A 24,878-nucleotide genomic window follows, 5' to 3' on the forward strand; every position below is an offset into this window, starting at 1 on the left:
TGTCCTTATTCACGGGGGGGAGGGGGGCGGGGGGGGGGAAGGAATGCTCCTCGGGTTCTTGGGATTCAACGGAAATGCCTGGGGGCTCAGTGGGCCAAGAGAAAGCAGCACAACAGAGCTCATGCAAGATGGGGATTTTTTTTATTTCTCAAAAATGCCTCGAGTGATGGCTAAACATCACGTGCTTTTTTTTCACGCAGCAATGCTCGCAGCGCTCCGCTCGCGGCTGTAATAGGACCCATCGTGACTTACATTAGCATGCAAACAGAGGCAGCTCTTCCACCTCGTACAGAGACGATAGGGATAGGTTTACCATGTTCGGATTGATCAATCGAATCGCTTGTGTGGGCGTTTGCATTTTACGTGGAAAATTCCAGCACTGCAGACAAGTACTTTATATAATTTGTACTCGTATACTTTATATACTTTTATTGATTCATTTGGTAGGGATCTGTTTACCTCTCCTATACTTTGCACTGCTATCGTGTTTTTGTATTATTTGTTGTAACTTACTGACCCCTGAGCTTCATAGCTCATCGGATTCCTCCAGGATAAATACAGATGCTGATTCTGATGTTTGGTTTCATTGCCAGGTGACGAACACTCTTGGCAGCGAATATCAAAGGTTTGTCTTCTAATCCGAGTGTGGATTAGATGCCTTTCTGGGGCCACTTTCGGAACGTAAAAACTATTTAAAAGTATTAAAAAAAACTATAAACTATTTTTTATTTTACCAGGTAAGGCCAAATAAGCTATATAGCTCTTTTTCAGAAGCGACCTGGCCACATATGATAGCTCAACGAACTGGCTTATCGTCGTGTGGAAATGTACAGCAGCCAAATACTCTAAACGCGTGATGTTGATTATAAACGTGGAGGCAAAAACCAGAGGACCTGGAGAAAAATCCAAGCGATGACCACTGGGAGAAAGAGAGACACCGCAAACTCCACATCTACAGCAGACGTCAGGGTCGGGATCAAAATCACCACCTCCTGCATACCAGGCGAGGTAGTTAACATCTCGCCACCGTGGCGCCCAACATTGGTGATAAGTCTACATTGGTGGTCTCAAGACTCGAGTCAAAGACGGTGCTCTGTTGGGGTGTGTGGCCCAATTCCTTCGTCGCGTTTCATACTTCGCATGCAGGAGAAAACCCAGCGTGCCCGGAGGAAACCCACCAAGCATACGAAGGGACAACCTCCGAAACTCTGCTCAGACGGATTCACGAACCCACGTGCTGTACTGCACCACTTCTCGACCACCTACGAAAGCCGAGGCGACAGTTTCACAAACCTCTCCTCGTAAACGCGTGGATCGCAGAGCGTGCGGAGCCACCGGCCCGGCAAGGCCGAATCGATGGCTCAACGCTCGCCCGAGCGTGCGGACATCACCTCCGGCCACGATCAGACAAAGACAAAGATCCCCCGTATAGCCTGAACAGACTGTCGGGGCAAGTGCTGTTAGCGAGCACCTATGAAGACCGGCACGGCACACGAGGGGCGGGTGGGTGGCCAACACCACGCCCGGCCGCCTTTGTCTCCCCAGTGGTGATGTTTACACTCCATACCAGGTATTCATTTGAGGCTCAGTCCACCTAGGGGAGGCCCAGGACCAGTTCAGATAATCGTCACTGTGGTAATCTTTTATTTTATTTTTTACCTACGTGACTTTACCGAAAAAACCTAAGAGTATGAATCCTTGCAGTCACGAAAGCTTCAAATCTAGAATCGTCACTGTGGTGTTGGTGGCCGTGAGCGGGAATCGTACTCGGGTCGCCGGGTTCTACAGCTCGTGCACATTCACATGTCCACCCCCACCCCCCTTCGCAGCTGACTCGGGCTTGTGGGCAGGAAGTGCCGGCTGCGCTGTGGTGCCGGCACCGAAGCCGATCGGCGACGTCCAACGTCCAAACTCAAAGCAGGCGCCGCAGCTAAAGCCGCGAGATTTATGCCGCTGCGCTCCGTTTGCCGGGATCCCGTTAGCTCGGCGCTGCGGCTTTAATCTTGGCGAGGGGACGTTGAATATCGGTCTCTCCGCCCCGTTCCACTTTAGCAGCCCCGTCCGCCATTTAGTCTCGGTGCCAAGTCGGCGGGGCCACGGCAACGTCTCGGAGAGACGGGCCAACGCGAACAAAACTTCCGCGGCGAGGTGCGTCGCGACCAGAGACTTGCCCGATTGAAAGCTGCCCGTGTGGATTTATAGGGTTCGCCCAGAAACTGGGAGACGCAAATCGAAGCTAACAGGATTATTCGCAAATATGCAAATGTTGTTTTCCCCATCCCGTGACAGCTGCTATCCATCAGCTTCAATATGCACCAATTAAATACATCAGAGGACAAACGCACGCAAAAAAACAGTTCATATGCACGATTTTTTTTCCCCCAAGCGGTGAGATCGTGATTCACGGTCTCACGTGACTCATCGGTGTGATCACCCTGCGTGTTATCTTGTTGTTGTAACCTGGCTGTAGCACAGTGCCCAAACTCTCACGACGGGAAGGTTGAGAGCTCAAATCCCAGTTGGTGGTTGACTCGGCTTGTATAATCATCATCATCATCACTGTCATCATCGTTGTCATCCCTCTGGGCGTAGTAAAATGAGTTCTGCTTTGTGTGAAACGAACAGCGCTCGTTGCTGTTGTCGGAGGACCAACTTCCTTCACCTCTCTTCCATTGCCCCTTCCTCTTCCCACCCCTCGCCCCTCCACTCCTTTCCCTTCCCTCCCCTATAGCCCTTTCGTGACCCCACCCCACCACCACCGTGTGACCTCTGTTACGGTCACTCATTCCCCAAACCCTCGCGCCGCCCCTGCCGTCTGAATCTCTGTTTCTGTCACCGCTTTGTTCAACTACGTTGAGCACCTTATAGAGCTAAGGCGCTCTATATATAAATATAAAATAAGACTGAAAAAAAAAACATTTCGCCGATTCAAGTAAACGGCAAAAAAATAGCCGGGCAGTACCCCGCGATAAAATTAACGACGTTGCGTGTTCCTGCTGATTTCACAATTCCCGCAGGCAATTGATTATTACAAAGCCTTCTGGAAATGCTTCCCGAGATCCAAGTCAGGAATTCTGTCAGCAAATTTGAAATAATGTTTCCCACCACCACCCCCACCACCCCCCCCTCCCCCCAGGGGAGGGGGCGTAAAATAAAAATAATTTATCTGCAGACACCCACGCTTTAACGGAGGTCGGGAATAAATCTTGGCAACTGAAAAATGGCCACGTCATTTGGAGCACCTGGGGGGAGAGGTCACAGGCAGAGTGACTCGCTGTGTAGCTGGCATACTTCATCATATGTTCCTGTCCATTGTCAATCCACTGCTGGGTGGTGGGGGGGGGGGGGGGGTTGACCATACTTCACCGCGCCCGTCGCGGCGGGTTTGGTCAAGGGGGTGCGCCCAGGGCTGGTTCAGGTCTAATGGGGATTGCTTGACCATACAACGTGGCGGCCATCTTGGCGGCCATCTTGGCGGTGTCATCTCGCGACCGTCAACGCGCGAGGCCGCCGCGGTCTCCGCCTATGGGGCTTTGCAACGCTGCCGGAATTGAGCGGCGTGATTTAGCGTGGCGGCGGCCGGGAGGAGAAGGATGATTCCTCACAGATATATCCGAGCGGGAGGTCAAGTTAATACCGGCGCGGCTTTAAGAGCCGACGGCACCTCCTAATGAGCGGACAAGGCTGACTCACTGCAGCGCTCGTGGTGTGTGACCTGTACGTGAGAATGTGCACGTGTCCTTGTTATAAATACGCGGGTTCATTTTGTGAGGTGGAACAATCCACCCTAACCCTGGCCGCCCCCCCCCCCCCAATAAGTGATTCAATGAATTGCAGTGTCCCACTGTTACAGTCCAATTCAAGACCCTAAAAAAAACATTTATTTTTTATTTTACGAAATCGATAAGCTGACATTATGTCTCCGACATATATCTGCCTCTCCGCACTTTTACGCGACCCACTGGCCCCACGGCCTTCTGGGAGTGTGCGTAAATTGAGCAGCATTGACTCGGCACAAGCAAAACTCTGGCCCGGTTCAACACAAGGGTGTCTCATCAGCAGCGTCAGGCTTGCTTGAATCAATACAACTACAAGACAACTTGAATTCAACAGTTTGTTAAGGCTATGCACGGGGGATCTTTGTCTTTTTGTATGCACGGGGACAACAGGTGGAAAGTGCACAAAGAAGCAAAGAGAGAAATGCACGCCTGAAATTCTACTGAGAAACAGAAAGAGGAACGTACGTACTTCTTTCGTACCGTACGTAGCCTTCTGCGGCCGTCTGGAACAATCTTCCTTCCAAAATTTAGGAAACTACTGGAGCTGTGCACTTTTAAGTATAGATTGAAAACTAATTTCTTAAGAAATGCTTCTTGTGTTTAAGTGTGTTGTCCTTCCTCCGCACATCCGATTAGTACGGTTGGCTAAGTTTATCACACAAACGCATACCAGTAGAGAACTTTCCAACTCCACACAGACAGACTTGAAAATCCACTGCTGTACCACCATCTCTGGTCACCAACCGCGCTAATCGGAGGTGCCGGGGGAAGGACAGCAAACAAAACACAAAAAGCCGTTCGAGAGATACGAGTTTTAAATCTGGATTTTAAAAAACGAATGCACGCTGGTTCAAGACACCGAGTGACCGGGCCAGGGCAGGACGCGCCGCTGGCCGGCGATTCGAGATGGAGCGGCGGTCGGGGAAGGGAACGGCTCCACGGAGCCACCTCGTGTGCGGGGCGGAGGCGGGCGGGTTGTCGCGTCGCAGCACTGCGAGAGATGACGGCAGATTCATCCAGCAGTGGATTGAGCGATGACGATGACGGTGTACAGCGTGTATACAAGGGTACTGCTACTGGGGCACTGTCGGGTACTCGGGGCGAGTCACCTGGCCAAATCGGTGCATCTCTCACACATATCGGTGCTTGTGAATAAATCACCCAGAAAGCATCCCTTCAGATCTCAGAAGCTAAGCAGGACCGTGGCTAGCGTTTGTACGGGCAAACGCCATGCATAACAGGTGGCATAGGCTGCTGCTGCTGCCGAAACGTTGTGTATGTACACGTATGTTGAACTTCTTTCGGACCGTACGAAGCCAACCGTGCTAATCGGTTGGCAGCAGAGGACAGCGCAGCACAACTAACAGTTGCACAGCATATGCCCATGCTCCCTACCTGCATTAACCCGCTCTGACAAAAGCGTGGCGAAATATGGTCAAGCGACCCCAGGGACCCACACGGGGGGTTCCTGGGAGGCCCTCTTCCAGCAGCGGATCGCCACGAGGGGCGGTGCGTGCGTGCGCGCGTTTGTCAGCAGCGTGTCCCTGACGACTGAAGAGGAAAAAAAACGCCCGGCCGTAACAAAAACCACAGCAGCGCGGAGAGGCGCAGGGAGCAGCGTAAATATCGCACGCGCACACCGGATAACACCGCGGCGTTGCCACGGGGACGCCGGAGGCTACACGCACGGGACGGCCCGCAGACGCTTTTCTCAAACACGGCGGCGCGGGTGCAGCGGGGCTGACGAGTAAACACACAGGCGGGCACGCTTCGCGGGGTCGTCCGAGCGGCACACAACGGAAGTCAACGCGGTTTCCGACGCTTCTGCGCGTGAGGTTCCGTGCATGAGTGAAAAGATGGATCATTGGGGCTTCGCCGTGGGGAGGGGCGGGGGGCGGAGATGTTATCTCCCTCGCCTGGTAGGCAGGAGGTCGTGGGTTGGATCCCGACCCTGGCGATGCCTGTATATTTGGTGTATGCGTGTTTTCTCTACCACGTGGTCGCGTGGATTTTTATCCAGGTCCTCCGTTTTTTCCCCTCCACATTTAGAATCAACATCACGCTTTTAAGAGTATTTGGCTGCTATAAATTCCCACGTGATGAGCCACTTCGTTGAGCTATAAATTGTGGCCAGGCCACTTCTGAAAAAGAGCGAAATAGCTCAGTGGGCCTTACCTGGTGCAATAAAAAATTGTTTAAATAGTTTTAGAATGTGCGGCGACGGGGGGACAATGTGCCACCATTATCGTGAGCCACGAGCGATCCACTGCTTGGTGAAGGCCCGCTGCCCACGCCGTCGCCACCCGTCACGGTCCTTTCAATGCCACAATCCGTCTGTCTCTTGCACGAGAGCCGACCTCGTCGCTCCACCTCCGCAGTGGCTGTCCTCGTGGGCGTGCTCCCTCCTTTGCCTGCTATTCCATTGCCCCCCTCGTCCCCTGCTAGTCAAGCGTCAACGCCCTTAGCCCGCTTACTGTGATGCGCCTCGTGAGAATTGCTCGCCTGATCCATGTGCTCAGCTCTCTCTCTCTCTCTGTCTCAGTGCAATTCTGCAGCGTCTAATTGATACTTAAAAAATGTAATACTCCAGCCATCCGGGGCCAAAATCCAATCCGCGTTTTGCCGAATTCGCCAACCTCCTCCGAATTCATGCGCGGATCACAGAAGGACTGCGCGATGCAGCCTGCTCTAGGAGTGGATGTGGAATCCTGGACCAGATTGTGGAACAAAGGGGCTGCAGTTCCGATCCTCCATCCTCTTTACGCCAGGTAGCACAAGTTCACCAATCATCAGGCGCACGTAGCATGTAATTACTAATTCTGTATAATAAGTTATACCGAAACTCCAGTTTGGCATGTCAGCCAAACTGGAGTTTCGGAAAGACCACGGTATAATCGTATCGGTGTCACTGGGCCAGGGGACGATCACTGCTCACTCTCCACAAAGCGGTACCTAATTGTATCGACCCCAAAGAGATGATGGGCCGAGTCGACCGCCGACTAGGATTTTCACCCAAACCCACAACCCTTCCGACCGCGAGCGAGGCCCTCCGATCGCAGCCCCAGCTATGACAGCCGTGCGGAGTCGAACCCCAGACACCCGCACGGGCAACGCAGGACGCTTTGTCGAGCACAATTAACGCCCGGAGCCGTTGAATCGCGCCTCTGTCCCGCTCAACGCACTTAATCAGGGCAGTGCTATCCGTCACGGGCGACAGCGACGGCGCTTCATCGCACGTCTCATCTTAAACGCTCGAAGAATTTCTCGTTTACGAACTCCTCTGCACTACATCCTCTTCTATTGCAGTTGTTATTTTAGCGGGCGCATGGCGAGGGACATTTAGGGATGCGAGGTCTCGAGGACGAAGTAAACAAAAGGTCAAACAGGCCCCGATTTATGGCCATGGAAGCATCCCTCCCGGCAGTAGCTCATGGAAAAATTATAAAAAAAAAATGTTTTTGGCCCAGCGCACAGCGAGGGGGGGGGGACAGCCGCTGCCACCGCCGCCGCTATACCGAGCTCATTTCATGCCGAGTCAACCTAGGGGAGGCACTCAAGAGGATTCAAATGGCAAAAACTGTCAGTAACACACCACAGTAACACAGGGCAGTAACATAGTGACACCACAATAACACAGAGTAACACAAAGTCACAGAGTAACACAGTAACACACCTCATTAACACACAGTAACACACCACATTAACACACAGTAACACATCACATTAACAAACAGTAACACACCACAATAACACACAGTAACACATCACATTAACACACAGTAACACACCACATTAACACACAGTAACACACCTCATTAACACACAGTAACACATCACATTAACACACAGTAACACACCACATTAACACACAGTAACACATCACATTAACAAACAGTAACACACCACAATAACACACCACGGTTACACACAGAGGAAACAAATTTTATATTGGGCGACATTTCAGGAAATGGCCCTTCTGCATAGCAGAGAAATATAGAGGCCAGAGATGACTAATATTAGTGAATAATGATAGAATAATAGTGCATGATAGTAAAATTATAAGTTAATATAATAATAGTGAAAAGTAATATTATAATAGTGAAAAGTAATGTTGTAATAATCGTGAATAATAGTCATGTGGTGGTGGGTTTTAATGACACATTTATACATTTACACGATCTATAGTAGTAGGTTTTTACCCTTTTAAACTGGTACAAAACTGACACCTTTATTCAAGGCATCATGTTTGCAATAACCACAACACAAGTAGTCAAAAAAGCAAACAAAAAGAAGCAACTCTGATAATGATAATAATATGCACGGTCCTTGATCTAACCCGAAAAACTTCTATGAGGTATAATCGTAATATGATAGTAATAGTGAACAATAGTAACATTATAGTAATAGTGAAACATAGGAATGCACGAAATGTCATGGGCCCATGCTATAAATGTGTCTTAAAACTAAACGTGTCAAATTCTACTCATGGAGTCTCGTTAGCCTCCCTATCTCCCTGCTTTTTAAGTACGACCCAGTGACCTATAGGAGAATATATCCTCTTAAGGCGCACACAGCATTATGGACGGACGCGTTGAACTTCTTGCTGTTGCAGTGTCTGCTCGTGTAATACCGCCTAAAGCAGCGTCACAATATATTATGAATTTTTTGCTTTAATTCCTGAGACTGTGGCCCACTTGCGTCGGAGTCTACCCGGCAAAGAAGGCCACCCGCGCAAACCGTTCACCGCCAGTCGACCCTCGATGCGCACGCACGTAACCTAATCCACGGCGGGCTTGATCCCGGGGCTCCAAAGCTCAATTTCATTCCGAGTCGACCGAGCGGCCGCTGTCTCTCTCTCTCTCGCCCCACGGCGGCGGTGATGCCGTTCGCGGGGGGGGGGGGGGCGGGGAACGCACGAGGAGACGTGCGGCCGACGTTGTAAACACAGCTGCTGCTGCTGCTTCCAACTCAGAGAACTCCAGCAAAACAAGGTGCGTGCCCCGAGCTGCCTGATGATAATTTTCTGACACCAAAAATAGGGGAGGAATTCGCGAAGGGGGAAAACACGAAAAGTACGAAAGTCGACACACGTTGCCACTGAACCCTGAAGACCATTGCAGTATCGCGCGTCAGGGGTGAAGGGTAATCGTTCCTTTGGATAGGGCTAATCCGATTCAGGATCTTTGATTCATCTTGGAGAAATCCGATGAGCTATGAAGCTCTTTTTCACAGATGTCCAGGCGGAGCGGGCCAGAAAGTTACAGCAACAAACAATGCAGAAAAGAAACGACGGGAGTGCACAAAGTATAGGGAAGGTAAGAAAATCACTAAGAATAAATCAAGAAACAAACTAAAACTAAACATATTCTTGGTTCTTTCGGTAAAGTCACGTAGAAGGGAAATAATAAAATAATAAAAATATAAAATAATACAAATTCTCACGACGTTTCTTGCAATAATTTATTTTCTTGCTGTGGATTTCACACCTGATGATGATTGCTTGTGTTGCAGTCGAAACGTCGTGAGAATTTTTATTGTTTTTTATTTTTATTATTTTATTATTTCCCTTCTATGTGACTTTACCGAAAGAACCAAGAATATGAATCCCTGCAGTCACGAAAGCTTTAAATCAAAAACTAAACAATTTGTTATTTTGCCGGGTAAGGCCCACTGAGCTATTAGCTACATTTCACAAGTTAACTGGCCACAAATGATAGCTTAACCAAGTGGCTTATCATCACATGGCCATAGGACTGTGGAAATCCGGCGACTGATGAATTGCTTGGCAATGGTGATGGACTCCATCCAGTTGTAAGATTTAGATCTGACGTTTTTATGAGAAATGCAGTACTGTGTTGGATCAGTTTGCTACAATGTTTGCCATCGCACACAGCTCAGGCCAACAAAATAGAAATCGAAATGTGGGGTATGCAGCAATCAACCAATAAGTGGGGGAATCTCTTCCCTCAAACAGGAACAGCTGGCAGCCTGGGCATGGCTACGCCAAGAGTGAAATCAGCTTCAGGTGCTTACAGTTTTCTTTTGCAAAGGGGAGCGCGTAAATAGAGTGTGCCAGTGCCCGTAAACGAAATTATGGGTCCAATATACATTTCGATTTAAAGCTTTCGTGACTACAGGGATTCATCTTCTTGGTTCTTTCCGTAAAGTCACGTAGAATGGAAATGATAAAAGAATAAAAATAAAACATAATAAAACAATTCTCACGACGTTTCGGCCACAACGCAAGCAGCCGTCCTCAGGTGAAGAACAGGTCTGTCGAGAAGACAGTCTGACTGTCTTCTACGTGACTTTACCGAAAGAACCAAGAAGATGAATCCAATATACATGTTTGAACTATTTATTTAACGAACTCATGCCTGGTGTACCGTGGCATACTCCACGCTGGCCAGATGAATATGAAGAAGTGGGAATACCCACGCCTTGCTCCCATAACAACGGCTGTTTACACTGCTGGGCGGACAGAGGTGACGGTGGCGGCGGTGGGGACGATGAGGAACTTCACCCTCATCGTTGTTCCAACTGCCGGGCCCGGAGGGGGGGGGGGGGGGATCAAATCGAACCGGCGACCTCTGGGCCGCAAATCCGGTGCACCGAACCCGCTGCACCGCTGTGGCAGCGTCCATCGCGAGCCGACATGACCATTCGTCAACGTATCGATGCATCGTCGTTCTAGCCCCCTGTCAAACACCGTCCTAAGCGATCGCAAGTATTTATTTGAAACAACAGCAAACAGCGCCCGCGTCAAAAAAACCAAAACACAGGGATTTTGTTTACCTGCGAAGTCCCGCCAGGTGTCCGCCAGGCAGCCCTGCTCAGCGAGCACCTGGCCCAGCGCCTCCTGGAGCTCCGCCTCCTCCCGCTCCTGGTCCCGCCCACCGGGGGCCGACGAGCCAATGAGGGAGTAGACGAAGAGGAGCAGCTGTAGGATGTCGGCGGGCTGCAAGTCGCCCTCCTTGCGCTCGTCCCGCGGCTTGATCCGGGCGCGAAGCTGGCCCAGGACGCGCGGGAAGTCGCCCTCTTTCAGGATCTGCACTCGCAGACGAGCCGGGAGGAAAACAGTGGGTTTATGTAACGAAACTATCGCAATAATGGGTTTAGTGAACGAACCTGTTAAAATAATAAACAAACACATTATTTTTATTTACCAGGGAAGGCCCGACTGAGATACGTAGCTTTTTTTTTTTTTAAACAAGTGACCCATTGCAAATGATAGCTCGGCAAAGTGGCTTATCACGTGGACATTTATAGCAGCCAAATACTCCGGGGAGAGAGAACATGCAAACCCCAAATGTACAGACGTCAGGGTTGAGATCGAACCCACGACTTCCCGCATATCATCGTGAGGTGGTTAACATCTCCTAGCCACCGCGGACACCTAGGTTTAGTGAACGAACCGTTTGCACCTCCCGATTAGCACATAGTTGGCTACGTAGGATGCGAAAGAAGTTCGACATCAGAATCGGAATATGTATCTATACTGGAGGAATCCGATGAGCTACGAAGCTGTTTTTCACAGGTAAAAAAGTTACAACAACAAACAATACAGAAACACGATAAGAGTGCAAAATATAGGAAAGGGAAACAAATCACCCAAAAACATGCAAAAGGTAGGAATCGTGGATGGTAGCTCTCAAGTGAAAGTTATCAGTGTACGTAGATCACAATCACCCGTGACCAATTAACCCGGACACGCGCCCGATTCTCATCAGACCTTGTTCGTATCGCTTCTTCCATTTGGCACAAGTCGATCAATTGTCGCGCGCGCGCGTGCGATCCTCGGTGTGCTTCGCGAGCGTTAAGATCAATGTAAATGGTTGAAACGATGTGTCGTCTCGAGTCTGCGGATCCCACCAAACGGCCTCTGAGCTGCTTTGTTTTTTGGTCTTGTTGCCCAGGAGCTGTCTTCTAATTGCGCTATCGGCATGATGTCAGGAGACGAAGATATCTCTCATTCGTAAGCACTGTCCAGGAAAACGTTGTTACAGCGGTACTTATGAAGTCCGTCCATTCCACTGACATCCTTTATCCGCTGTTATAAGCCCTATGAAGAGTCTTGGTCGCATGTTAGTCAACACTGAAGTGTGTTTAATTGTCAGAGATTTAAATGAAGGCGAAGTTAGTGTGGTGGCTTTCCACACAGGACAGTGGTTGGCATCTGAGCTGGGTCCATCAACTCGCTGCAATTGAGAGTCCGGTTCAATCACAGGCGGCGGCGATAAGGAAAATACAAACTCCCCAGTCGTGTGCTGCGACTGTGGTCATCCAGAACAGATCGTACAACGTACAACGATGCTACACCCGATCCACAAATACTGAGGAGACACCACGGCGATGATACACTCTGCTCGCTACTCCTGACGCGGTTAGCTTGGCTTGGCCACCACCTGAATGTAAAATTGTAGTTGTTGCTCTGTATTTACATCAGTCGTACAAAAAAAGAAGAATAAATTAACCATTTTTATTTTACCAGGTAAGGCCCAATGAGCTGTACAACTCTTTTTCAGAAACGATCTGGCCACAAATGATAGCCCAATGAAGTTGCTAATCACGCGGAAATGAATAGCAGCCAAATACACATTTCTAAATGTGGAGGGAAAAACCGGAGGACCGGGAAAATAATCCACGTGACCACGGGGAGAGAGACCATGCAAACTACAAATATACAGGCATCAGGGTCGAACCCACGACTTCCTGTATACCAGGCGAGGTAGTTAACATCTCGCTACCGCAGTGCCCTAAGACGGGTGGGGCTGGTGCCAGATTCAAACAAACCCTGCATCTCGGCGGTGATGGCTCGGCATCACCGCAACCATCATCCCAAAGTACTCTTAACTCAATTTCCTTCCCTTAGAAGCCAGCGGCCCGCTCGTTCAGATGCAATATTGTGAACGTGCGAGACCTGGATACCCGTGCAAGGAAATGAGTGTTATTACAGTATTTTCTTTTTTTTCTCTTTTCCAAAAAGTAGTCGCTGGGTAATTTGCAATTTTGAGAAGCGGCGAACTTTAAATGGGAAGCACATGTGGAAAAAGTGACACGGGGGTTGCGAACGCTTCGTGGCAGACAAATATGAAGAACAAGGGGAAGAGATGTTGATGATGACGACGTGAAATAACGAATGACGTTAGGCTAGAGGATGATTATCGACGTTGACAGAAAGCGGTACAATTTAGGACACGCGCGTTCAATAGAAACGTGTTAGGTAGAAGGTGGAGTTGAAACGTGGCTTTCCATTAAAGAAGCTTAATTTAGATCCAAAATATACAAAGAACACCTTGTTTTTATACGGGAGAGTTTCAAGTGAGCCTCAAGACCCTTTTCAGGAAGATGCTGAATCCGACCGTGCGCTCGGAGAAAACCCACATATACGAGCGTCATCATCCAAAGCGCCGCACAGATGGATTGCAGAAGTTTCACAGATCTGTGTGATCCACCAGCCTCCAAAGTCAACTATATACACAGCACGTCCGATCTTGGCCATTGTGGTTCGACTGCTTGAAGCCACCGCGTTGACCAAATCTGCAGCCGATCTTTTTTTTGACGGCAAGTCATCGCTTAACGCGCGGTGTTCACAATACGACGCGGTTCTTCTACCCGGGAACACTTTTTGCACAATGCGGAAACGGCGCACCGTTACAAAGCGGAACGTGCCACGTTCCGACGTGCGCTGAGCCGCCGACGACGACGACTTTCTTGAGCTGCACAGCTGAACGCTGCGCAAGTTCTGGGCTCACGCGCGGAAACGAAATGGTACAAGCGGTGGCGTAGCCCTCATCTTGCTTCTCTGTGCAGCAGCCACGGGGTGACCGCAGGCTGCTTTTATAGCACAAATTTGATTCAAATCAAATCGTCCCCCCCCCCCGTTAATGTGACATAACAGCGATTCCTCGCTTGACACGGCACTTTTCAGGAACGCATTTATCAGCGTTAAACGAGGAGTCGCCCCGTAACTGCTTTTGCCTTTCGGGCGAAAGAAGGTTTCCGCGTGGTCGCGCCGATGACCAATCACAGCGTGGCGGCACAGATCGCTCGCGTTGATTGGAACAACGGGGTATCTAACGTGCAACGGTCGAGAGTGCAGGGATGGTTTGGCTGCTGATATAAATTCCCCACGTGATGATAAGCCGCTTCGCTGAGCTATCGTTTGTGGCCAGGTCGCTTCTGAAAAAAAACTATAGAGCTCAGTGGGCATTATCTGGTAAAATTAAAATAGTGAAGTTTCAGTATATTTATTTATAGTGACTTGCTTACCTTTCCTATACTTTGCACACCTATTGTTTGTTTGTGTTTGTTGTTGTTGTTGTAACTTTCTGATCTGCCCCTACTGGACGCCTGTGAAAAAGAGCTTCATAGCTCATCGGATTTCTCCAGGATAAATACATATTCTGACTCTGATACACACCAGACCCAGTTTTCCCAAATCCTTTGTAATGTAATTGCAGAATTCCAATGTGCATTTACACATGGGAGAGACTGGCCTCGGTCAGAGGAATGTGGAATTGCCACCAGAGCCACCAGCGGTGATGACTTTGCATCTTGTTGATTTGGCTTCATTAACCCAGGAAGTCTCAAGACTCATTTTCAGTACGCTCCTCCGTTAGGACGCTTGGCTTAATCTTAAATTGACAACGTGTCGGCATGTGGACAAAAGCCGAAAGCAGGCGATGTAAACCGTGGGGAAAGCAACTCAAACATCCGTACGGACGCGTCGGTAAGCTACCCGCTCGCCGTACTGCCCGCGAGATGCCACTCTGTTGCATGTTGGGAAGAAAACCAGCGCACCCGTAAAAATAACCACGCACGCTTCGAAGACCGACGCTCAAGAGATGTCCGCACGGTCGAGGCAGGCCAGGAACCCACTTGCTGTACTGCCACCTGCCGGCCACTTCACGGCCGGTGAGCCAGAAGTCTTCTCAGCGATGTGGTAATCTCCGTGCGATCCATCAACCCCACCTGGACCACGGGAGTGCGCATGTCCCACGAGGCGATGACGCAACCACCGCGGCTGCACTCGGCTGAACCCAAGTCGAGCTCCATTACGACGGACTTGTTGAAGACATCAACGAGCGCGTTTCATTTAACCTCCATTAGGAGAGTGAATAACGATGTTTGAGAGCGCGACGGATGCGTCAAATGTCATTCGCATTGCAACACGGTCGGGTAAAGTCACCGATGAGATGTTAGTGCGTGGCGGCAACGGCATTAACAAAACAAACTCGCGGGGTTCGCATGATGGACCGGTTAACCGTGGCCGTTTAAAAAAAAAAAAACAGCTTGAGTGTGAACGCACCGAACGCTGCGAACTGCGAGCATGGCCTTTTGAAATATTTTACCCATTACTTAAAAAAACGTTCTTCTTCTGTTTTCTATTTCTCACAGCGATTTGGCCGATTTTTAAACGCCAAAGTGTAAGCAATTAAAGAGGAAATGGTACTCAACATGAACGTTAATTAATTTTAATGGACACATTTAATATTTTTCCCCCAGTGTAATTACATCTGTACTCCCGGCCGCACGGCTTGTGCGTTAGAGGATGCCCCGTAGAACTAGACATCACAGAACTACTGCTGAGCTACCTCCACGTGGCCTTTTTCGACCAAACACCACGTGGGCACACAGCTGCCCATGCGCCCTGTTCCAGAGGAACATTCCATGCGTGATATTCAATGTCATCATTTCAATTATCAGATGCTCGAATGTTTCTCAAGTAAGCGGAACAATCAACGTGGAATGCGATGGATGTTGTAACGTAGTCATTTGGCGAGAGCGCTGAATCCATCAACCCAATAATTTTTTTTTAAATCGGGTTTTATCATAGGTGGCTGAAACCCAGAATGGAGCGCAAGATCTCACCAGGTTTCAGATCTTTGCCATGAACCATGAACCTTGAGCCTTTCTCGTTCCGAGGCGTAGGCAAGTCGCAGGGTGGGTGTCCCGTTCACCGCTGAATCTCGGAACGCGCAATCAGCTCGGCGTTCATTCTATTTACAGAGGCATAGCGCCGCTGTTTTTAAAAACATTGTTACTCACCGCAGAGAACCGTAGCGACACGACCGCACTCCGTGACAGCTGGCGCCAAACTGTGCCACATTCCCTCCCGCATGGCATTGTGGGAGCCTCAGTACCGATATTTATTTTATTTTCACTTCTGATTTCGTTTTCATGGTGTACGCGTAAGTTATCGGAACGGGAAAGGGATCAGAGAATTCGAGTCCTGGCAACCCCTCTATATTTTATCAAAAGATTGAGAAACGAGTCCCTTGTAGTTGGACAGGACCATACCCTGACATCTACAGAATTGACTTTACATTTAAACAACAGTTTAATTATGCTTCGAAACCGTGAAAAGGTTTGTATTAATGGCAGAAAACAGCCTTGCTTCTATCTGTGCGTTTGCCTCAGGTCATGTGACAATATGTAATGAATTAATGCGGCGACTGGTCGCCTCCAAGGAAATGTGGAATTTCCACTACCACTTGAGCAGGTAAACACTTGATTTGAACTGGCTTCATTTACAAAAAAACCTCAAGTGAGCACGTGAGGTAGCACTCATCTCCAGCAGCAGGCCTCAACCAGCGGCGCAAATTCCACATTCCCGCAGCAGGAGTCATCCTGCCGATTATTCGAACGTGATTATCGTTACCGCCGTGAAGAGCCTCAAAATAACAGCAAGCGTCACGATGTTCCGCCCGCCCGTCCGTCCGTCCGGCCGCCCGCCCGCGTCAACAGCAAAAAATAAATTCCCGATTTTCAAAACGCGACTTCCGCGGAAGTCCTCCGGGACGACATTTTGGTGGAATGAGTGACTCAACGGGCGAAGGAGTGAGCGCACGCCCGTGGTTGGCAAGCGAGAGGAACTGAGTCAGGGCAAAGTTATTGTGAGCCGCCCACGCAAGCCGCCACGACGCGCGCACGCCGTTCGCATTACCGCTTGGCGGAGAGAAAATAACGAGAGTCGCACGCAGATCCCCCCGGCGCGGCCCCCCCCCCCCACCGCCGACCGCATTCACAAGGCGCGACGGGCGCATGTGAAGCTCTCGAGAGTGCCAAAGCCAAAGACAGTTTCAACACGGAGGAGGATATCGCCACAAATATTATTCACAATGAAGATTTTTGGGTTAGATCGCGTGAACATATAAATGTGTCGTAAGCCTCCAGCACCCGACACAGCCGGCAAGGTTCGTCACGTCAACAATGCGCGCCAATTAGTTACTGTTGGAGAGTAAGTCTGCAACATTTACAATTTGAATACGACGTTTCGCTGGTAATTATATCCAGCATCATCGGGCGATTTGCCAGAGTACAGTACGTGTGCGTGCGTGCACTATTTACCAGAAAAGTGGCAAATGGCCCGATGGTGCCGGATGTAATTACCAGCGAAACGTCGCGCTACTCAAATTGTAAATGTTGCGGATTTACTCGACAACACCCCGGTGGGCTGGAGCATTAACTAATTGGTGCGTTGTTTACGTGACAAACCTTACCGGCTGTGTCGGGTGGTGGAGGGTTACGACACATTCATACGTACGCGCTCTAACCCAATAACCTTTTTGTTAATGAAAAATTAAGCTCCCCACGGTATTAGCCTTGAAGGGATGTTGGTGGCAAATGCTGTGAGCGACGATCGCCCACGAAGCCCGGCACGGCACATGAGGGGGTGGGGGTGGCCAACACCGCGGCCGACCGCCTTTGACTCCCCGGTGGTGATGTTTACACACTTATTCGAGGTCGAGTCGACCTAGGGGAGGCCCTGGACCGGTTCAGATAATAGTCACTGGAGTTGGACGTGAGCGGGAACCGAACTCGGGTCACTAAAACGCGTGCACACATGCACACGCACTCATACGCATATACAGACAGACACGCAAGCACGCACGCACACGTACATGCACGCACATGTACATGCACGCGCACAAATACGTACGCACGCAAACACCTCCTCGTGTAACAAAGACCGCCCATGTAGCCTTTAAAAGACTGTTCTTGGGGCCAGTGCTTTCAGCGAGCACCTATGAAGGCCGGCACAGCACACGAAGGGGTGGTGTGGTCAGTACCCCGCCCGGCCGCCTTTGTCTCTCCAGTGGCGATGTTTACTGCACACCGCACCGGCTACTCATTTAAGGTCGAGTTGATGTAGGAGTGGGCCAGGACCAGGTTCAAATATTCGCCAATGTAATTGGTCGCGAGTGGGAATCAAAGTCGGATTGCCAAGTCCGGACCATAGTGCACTGCACTACTACTGCCCACGCATGCACACGCACATTCACAAGCACATGTTTGGACGCACGCATTCACAGACGCACGCTCTATTGAGTAAAAGTCAGACCATACAAACCCACCCTCATGCATATTTAAACGCACGTGCATTACATAAACGTGTGTGTGAACACACACACACACACGTGTACGTGCGGAAATAGAGCGAGACACCATTTTCAGGTCGAGTCAACCTAGGTGTGGCCCAGAGCAGACTCGGGATCACAAATTGTCACGGGTGTGGTGCATCACGGGCGGGATTTGAACCCGGCTCGCTGGGACCCTAAGGTCTGTGCAATAACCACAACTCCTCCACACTACGTTAACGAGGAACACCCACGCACAAGTGCACAAACACACACACACACAAACCTACACAAACATCCGAACAAGCGTACACGTAAATTACACTGTCCAGAGCGTGCGCGTGCACACACACACACAGGAGCTTCTTCTTGGTTCTTTCGGTAAAGTCACGTACAATGGAAATAATAAAATAATAAAAAAACATAATAAAATAATTCTCACGACGTTTCGTTCTACGTGACTTTACCGAAAGAACCAAGAAGATGAATCCCTGCAGTCACGAAAGCTTTAAATCGAAATTTAACACAGGAGCTTGTGTACGCACAACCCTTCACACCCATGCACGCTCACTCACTAACGCACGCACGCACACACAAACATCCCCAATGTAATCTTTAGCAGTTTTTCGGAGCAGGTGCTGTTAGCGAGCACCTATTGAGGCTGGCACGGCGCATTAAGTGGGTGGGTGGCCAACACCACTCCCGGCAGGCTTTGTCTCCCCAGTGGCGATGTTTACACTCCGCACCAGGCACTCATTTACGGCTGAGTCGACCTAGGGGAGGCCCAGGACTGGTTCAGATAATCGCTACTGGTGTTGGCCGTGAGCGAGATTCGAACTCAGGTCGTCAGGTTCGAAGCCAATCGCTACTCTACCGCTCCAAACACACAAATACACTGACCCACGCATAAAAAGACAAAGATCCCCCGTGTAGCTTTAATACACTTTTAGGGCAAGTGCTGTTAGTGAGCACCTACGAAGGCCGGCACGGTACACGGCGGGGTCGGAGGCCAGCATCACGCCCGGCCGCCTTTGTCTCCCCAATAGGGATGTTTTTTACACACAGCACCAGGTACTTATTTGAGGCTGAGTCGACCTAGGGGAGGAGGCCCAAGACTTGTTCAGATAATCGCCCCTGGTGTTGGCCGTGAGCGGGAATCGAATTCGGGTCACCGGGTTCGTAGCACAGCGCACTAACCACTACACTCCCGCTCCCCACACTCACACGCATACCAATACACTGACACACACACACTCAAAAGACAAAGATACCCCGTATAGCCTTAACAGACTGTTGGGGCAAGTGCTGTTAGCGAGCACCTATCAAGGCCGGCACAGCACGCGAGGGGGTGGGTGGCCAGCACCACACACACACATTCGCGCACGCTGCCACATGCATGCACGGATGCGTGCGTGCGTGCACACACACGTGCAAGCACACACACGTGCAAGCACGCACGCACGCAGCATCAGCCCCACGGGCCCACTCAGGAAGAGCTAAACAAAAAGTTAATATGATGAGCAAGCCCAGTCCACTCGATTGTTGGGGCCAACCCCACTTCAATTACACGGGTCGACCTTTCCACCCCTCCGTGGCTCGCTGCCAGAGCGCTGCGTGGATGCGGTGGCAGAGAAAAGATTACGGGAAGGGGCCGTTGTTGTCATCGTTGTTGTCATCGTTGTTGTTGTTATTCCGAAGGACGCGCAAATTACGGTCCCTTCATTCAAGTCCACCGGCTCCTTTCAAGCCACTCTTGACGACCGCGCGCAGGGGGGGGGGCAGAGTGGCTCCTGATGCAGCATGAGCCCCCCCCCCATCCCCCTTTTATATTCAGTGAGCGTCTTCCAGCAGTGGCCGAGCAGCATGGTTGTCATTGGCACTGGTGGAGGAAACGGGAACAACTGTCGAACCCGAGGCCCTGGGTTCGATTCCCGACTCGGGGCGCCTTTCTGCGTGGAGTTTCTGCGTCCCCTCTGGTTCTACAGGAGAACCCCCCCCCCCACCACATGCAATGTAAGTGTTATTGGCCAAACATCCCAACATAAAACGAAAAAAAAGTGCCTATAAATTACGGAATTGGATTACGTAAATTAACATGGCCTCCTTCAACTGTGAAAACCTGGCAGGGCCTATCCTGAACAATAGTCAAGAGACTCGGTGAGGCTTTCCTGGCCAATCGAGCGTACAGTACGAATAGGGGAGCCACGGTGCCTAGGAGATGTTAACTACCTCGCCAGGTACACAGGAGGTCGTGGGTTCAATCCCGACCCTTTCCACGGCCTTTTCAAAAAGCGACGGATGGGCTCGACGGCCGTGCGGGTGGAGTTTACAGAGGCGTCCGTTGGCGTCCGGGGGGTGTCCAGATGGATTCCATTTGTACCTACTACAGAAGCGCGTGTAATTTTGGCAAGGGATCGGTGATGCGAGTGATGGATCGCGCTTCACCGCGGTAAGGCGTCCCCTTAATTCCCCAACTTAGGGAAGAGGGGTAGCCACACACCCCCCACGTTTTCACGCGGAGAGACGAAGACGATAACGGTTTGCCGACCCCGACCGCCATCGACCTGAACTCACCAACCTCACAACGCTGGGAAGGGCCCCGCTGTTCTACCAAGGGAGCAATCCAAATTCGATTAAATCATTCCACCGCTGCTCAACTGTGTGACCTGGCCAATTCCCTGTCCCAGCTGGACCACACTCAGCAAAAAACATTAAAATAATAATCACCCCGTACCCAACAACAACCGGGAGTGGGAGGAAACCAGATTTTTCTCTTGGGTCCGGCGCTACAACCCGTGCCCCAAGCACTGGGCCAGCACCGCTGAGATCCCTCCGCGTTCAAGTCCCAAACGCATTCCACACCGCGGATTAAATTATGTCCTCGGGCCGGGTCGTCGGTGCGAGTTGCACGCAAAAGCCTCGGTCGAAATTTGCTCTGGCGCGGAAATTCGCTCGCGTTAGCTCGGATGGTTTTACCGAAACGGATCGCGATGGAGCTAATAAAAAATATGTGTGCATGTAAGAAACTTTTTATATTTTTAAAGTGGTCATTCCGTGCCGCCGTTGCTGCCACTGCTGCTGCCCCGCTGTTGTCGTCGTCGTCGTTGCAAAGCGCGCAAGCGATGATGACGTCCCCTTACATTTTCGTTACCTAGCTCCTTATGCGATCGACAGCACTGTAACAGAGTGCACGCGACCGGACGTGGGAATTATACGCGCGTCCGTGCACAAACGACCCCGAGCCGACGTGTGCGACGTCAACCACCACGGTGGGCCTACGGGATCCACTGGTACCCACCACGGGAATGTGGAATTTCCAGATGAAGTCGGTGGTGTATATTCCACGTTCCCATGGCGGGCTTTGGCAGGGAACGACGCTAGAAGGGATGATGACCGATGGTCGAGACCAATGACCGAGTGGCAGCCGAGAGAGGGGACGCTCCTGAAAGAGGGGCCGCACCCAAGACGACGGCCAACTGCGGAGAAGGAGCGACGAACTCATCTCGTGCGCAGGAGCGACGCGGGTTATCCACGTCGCAGCGCGGCGCGTTGTCAGAGCGAGAGGTAGGCTTGGCGAGCCCTTCATCCAGCAGTGGATCGATCACGCCTCTCGGCGGTGACGTCACCACGGTGCCTTGCGCCATGCCAGGTGCACTTTGAGGTCATCGCGAAAAGTGTCGAAGCCCCGCTGGTGGGAGGTAACGGCCGGCCTCGGGCAGGCCCAGGACCGTCAATGTAGTTGGCCTTGAGCGGGAATGGAACTCGGGTCGCCGGTTTCGGAGTACAGCTCGCTAACCGCTCTGCTATCGCTCCCCGCACACGAAGGTGCGTGAGATTCTCACTCTGCACGAGCGATAGTCGTAGGACACGGGGGCGACATTCCGCTGCATCACCTTAGCACCACGCACTCACCACCAACAACACGCACTCACCACCAACAACACGCACCACGCACTCACCACCAACAACACGCACTCACCACCAACAACACGCACTCACCACCACCAACACGCACTCACCACCAACAACACGCACTCACCACCAACAACACGCACCACGCACTCACCACCAACAACACGCACTCACCACCAACAACACGCACTCACCACCACCAACACGCACTCACCACCAACAACACGCACTCACCACCAACAACACGCACTCACCACCAACAACACGCACCACGCACTCACCACCAACAACACGCACCACGCACTCACCACCAGCAACGTGCACCACGCACTCACCACCAGCAACGTGCACCGCGCACTCACCACCAACAACACGCACCACGCACTCACCACCAACAACACGCACTCACCACCAACAACACGCACTCACCACCAACAACACGCACCACGCACTCACCACCAACAACACGCACCACGCACTCACCACCAACAACACGCACCACGCACTCACCACCAACAACACGCACTCACCACCAACAACACGCACCACGCACTCACCACCAACAACACGCACCACGCACTCACCACCAGCAACGTGCACCACGCACTCACCACCAGCAACGTGCACCGCGCACTCACCACCAACAACACGCACCACGCACTCACCACCAGCAACGTGCACCGCGCACTCACCACCACCAACACGCACCACGCACTCACCACCAACAAAGTGCACCACGCACTCACCACCAACAACGTGCACCGCGCACTCACCACCAACAACACGCACCACGCACTCACCACCACCAACACGCACCACGCACTCACCACCAGCAACGTGCACCGCGCACTCACCACCAACAACACGCACCACGCACTCACCATCAACAACATGCACCACGCACTCACCACCAACAACACGCACCACGCACTCACCACCAACAACGCGCACCACGCACTCACCACCAACAACATGCACCACGCACTCACCACCAACAACACGCACCACGCACTCACCACCAACAACACGCACCACGCACTCACCACCACCAACACGCACCACGCACTCACCACCAACAACACGCACCACGCACTCACCACCAACAACACGCACCACGCACTCACCACCAACAACGCGCACCACGCACTCACCACCAACAACATGCACCACGCACTCACCACCAACAACGTGCACCACGCACTCACCATCAACAACGTGCACCATGTGCTTCCTAAGTGCCTCCTTAATAAGGGGGGTTAAAGACATTTGTTGCCCTCACATGGCCATTACGAGCCCTCTGCGCCAGGAGACCACGAATCCGGCAGCGATTGAGACAACGGCCACCACCCGCCACGCACCGAGCGCCGTTCCGCAAACACAGTTGGGGCGCCACGGTTGCCAGGAGATGTTAACTCCCTCGCCCGGTACGCAGGAGCTCGTGGGTTGGATCCCGACCCTTACGCCTGCTGTATATTTGGAGTTTGTGTGCTCTCTCTCTGTCTCTCTCTCCGTGGTCGTGTGCATTTCTCTCTGCGCACCCGAGTCGGGAATTGAACCCGGGCCTTGTCCCTGCGAGGTCGCGAGGCCTCCAACCACGCCGCCCCCACGTGTTTAAGTCGGCGTTGCCCGCAGACTCAAACGGGTCCCTTCCCAAGGACGGCGCCCCGCCGCGCGGTCTTTGATGGCGTTCCCGCAGCGCCGTTCGTACAAGACGTGGCGAACACGGACGGGCCGCTCTTGAACCGCAAAACCTTGAACCCGGAAGCGACCCCAAGCACACGCGCGCGTGCCCGTGTGCCATGGTCACGCAGACGCCGCCATCGCGGGTGCTTGTCCTTTTTAATGTCTTGCCAAGGCTGAAAGCGGTCACGCATCAACTCTGTCCGTTCGTTCTTCCGTAAGGGGTGAGGGGGATAAGGAGGGGGGGGGGGGGCACTCTGGGCGCCGTGGTGGCTAGGAGATGTTAACTAACTCGTCTGGTGTGCAGGAGGTCGTGGGTTCGATCCCAACCCTGACGCCTGCTGCTGTGTATTTGGAGTTTGCGGTGTCTCTCTCTCATCATCATCACGGTGGCTAGGAGATGTTAACTACCTCGCCTGGTGTACAGGAGGTCGTGGGTTCGATCCCAACCCTGACGCCTGCTGTGTGTTTGGAGCTTGCGGTGTCTCTCTCTCATCATCATCACGGTGGCTAGGAGATGTTAACTACCTCGCCTGGTGTGCAGGAGGTCGTGGGTTCGATCCCAACCCTGACGCCTGCTGTGTGATTGGAGCTTGCGGTGTCTCTCTCTCTCTCCCCGTGGTCGCGTGGATTTTTCTCTGGGCCCTCTGGTTTTTCCCTCCATCTTTAGAATCAACATCACACGATTGGATTATTTGGCTGCTATAAATCTGCACGTGATGATAAGCGAAACTGTTGGGCTATCATCTGTGGGCCAGGTCGCTTCTGACAAAGAGCTGTGTAGCTCAGTGGGGCCTTACCTGCTAGAATGATCCAATGTGAACGAAGCTATGAAGCTGCCTGCTGATATACGCGACTTTCTCCAGTGGAAATCGGGCAAAACTGATAGAGGCGTTTCCCAAAAACGTGGAGACCCAAACCAGAGCAAAAAAAATTAACCCGTAAAAACAAAGTTTTTCACTATAAATCCTTTATATGCGTGGCATCGGTTTTATTTTATTATTCATTTCTGTTTTTCTTGAGTAAGAGTTTCATTTTTATCACATTGGTATCTAAAATAAAATATGAAAAAAAATTTTTCCTAAAAAGTGGAACATTTTGGAAACATTTTTTCACGAAAATAAATTGTCACGCACAACGAGTC

At 51.3% G+C, this 24,878-nt stretch overlaps 1 protein-coding gene across 1 annotated transcript in view; it reads right to left on the reverse strand.

The window, feature by feature from the left end:
* SCFD2 (sec1 family domain containing 2) overlaps window positions 1-24,878 on the reverse strand; it is a 150,367-nt gene that overhangs the window by 56,313 nt on the left and 69,176 nt on the right. Inside the window, exon 5 of the mRNA XM_078862991.1 lies at window positions 10,575-10,827. Within this exon, the coding sequence (XP_078719117.1) occupies window positions 10,575-10,827 (253 nt within the window). The remainder of the gene's footprint in view (window positions 1-10,574; window positions 10,828-24,878) is intronic.

The sequence above is a fragment of the Lampetra fluviatilis genome, chromosome 15, assembly GCF_964198595.1.
Source record: "Lampetra fluviatilis chromosome 15, kcLamFluv1.1, whole genome shotgun sequence".
NCBI classification, from domain to species: Eukaryota; Metazoa; Chordata; class Hyperoartia; order Petromyzontiformes; family Petromyzontidae; genus Lampetra; species Lampetra fluviatilis.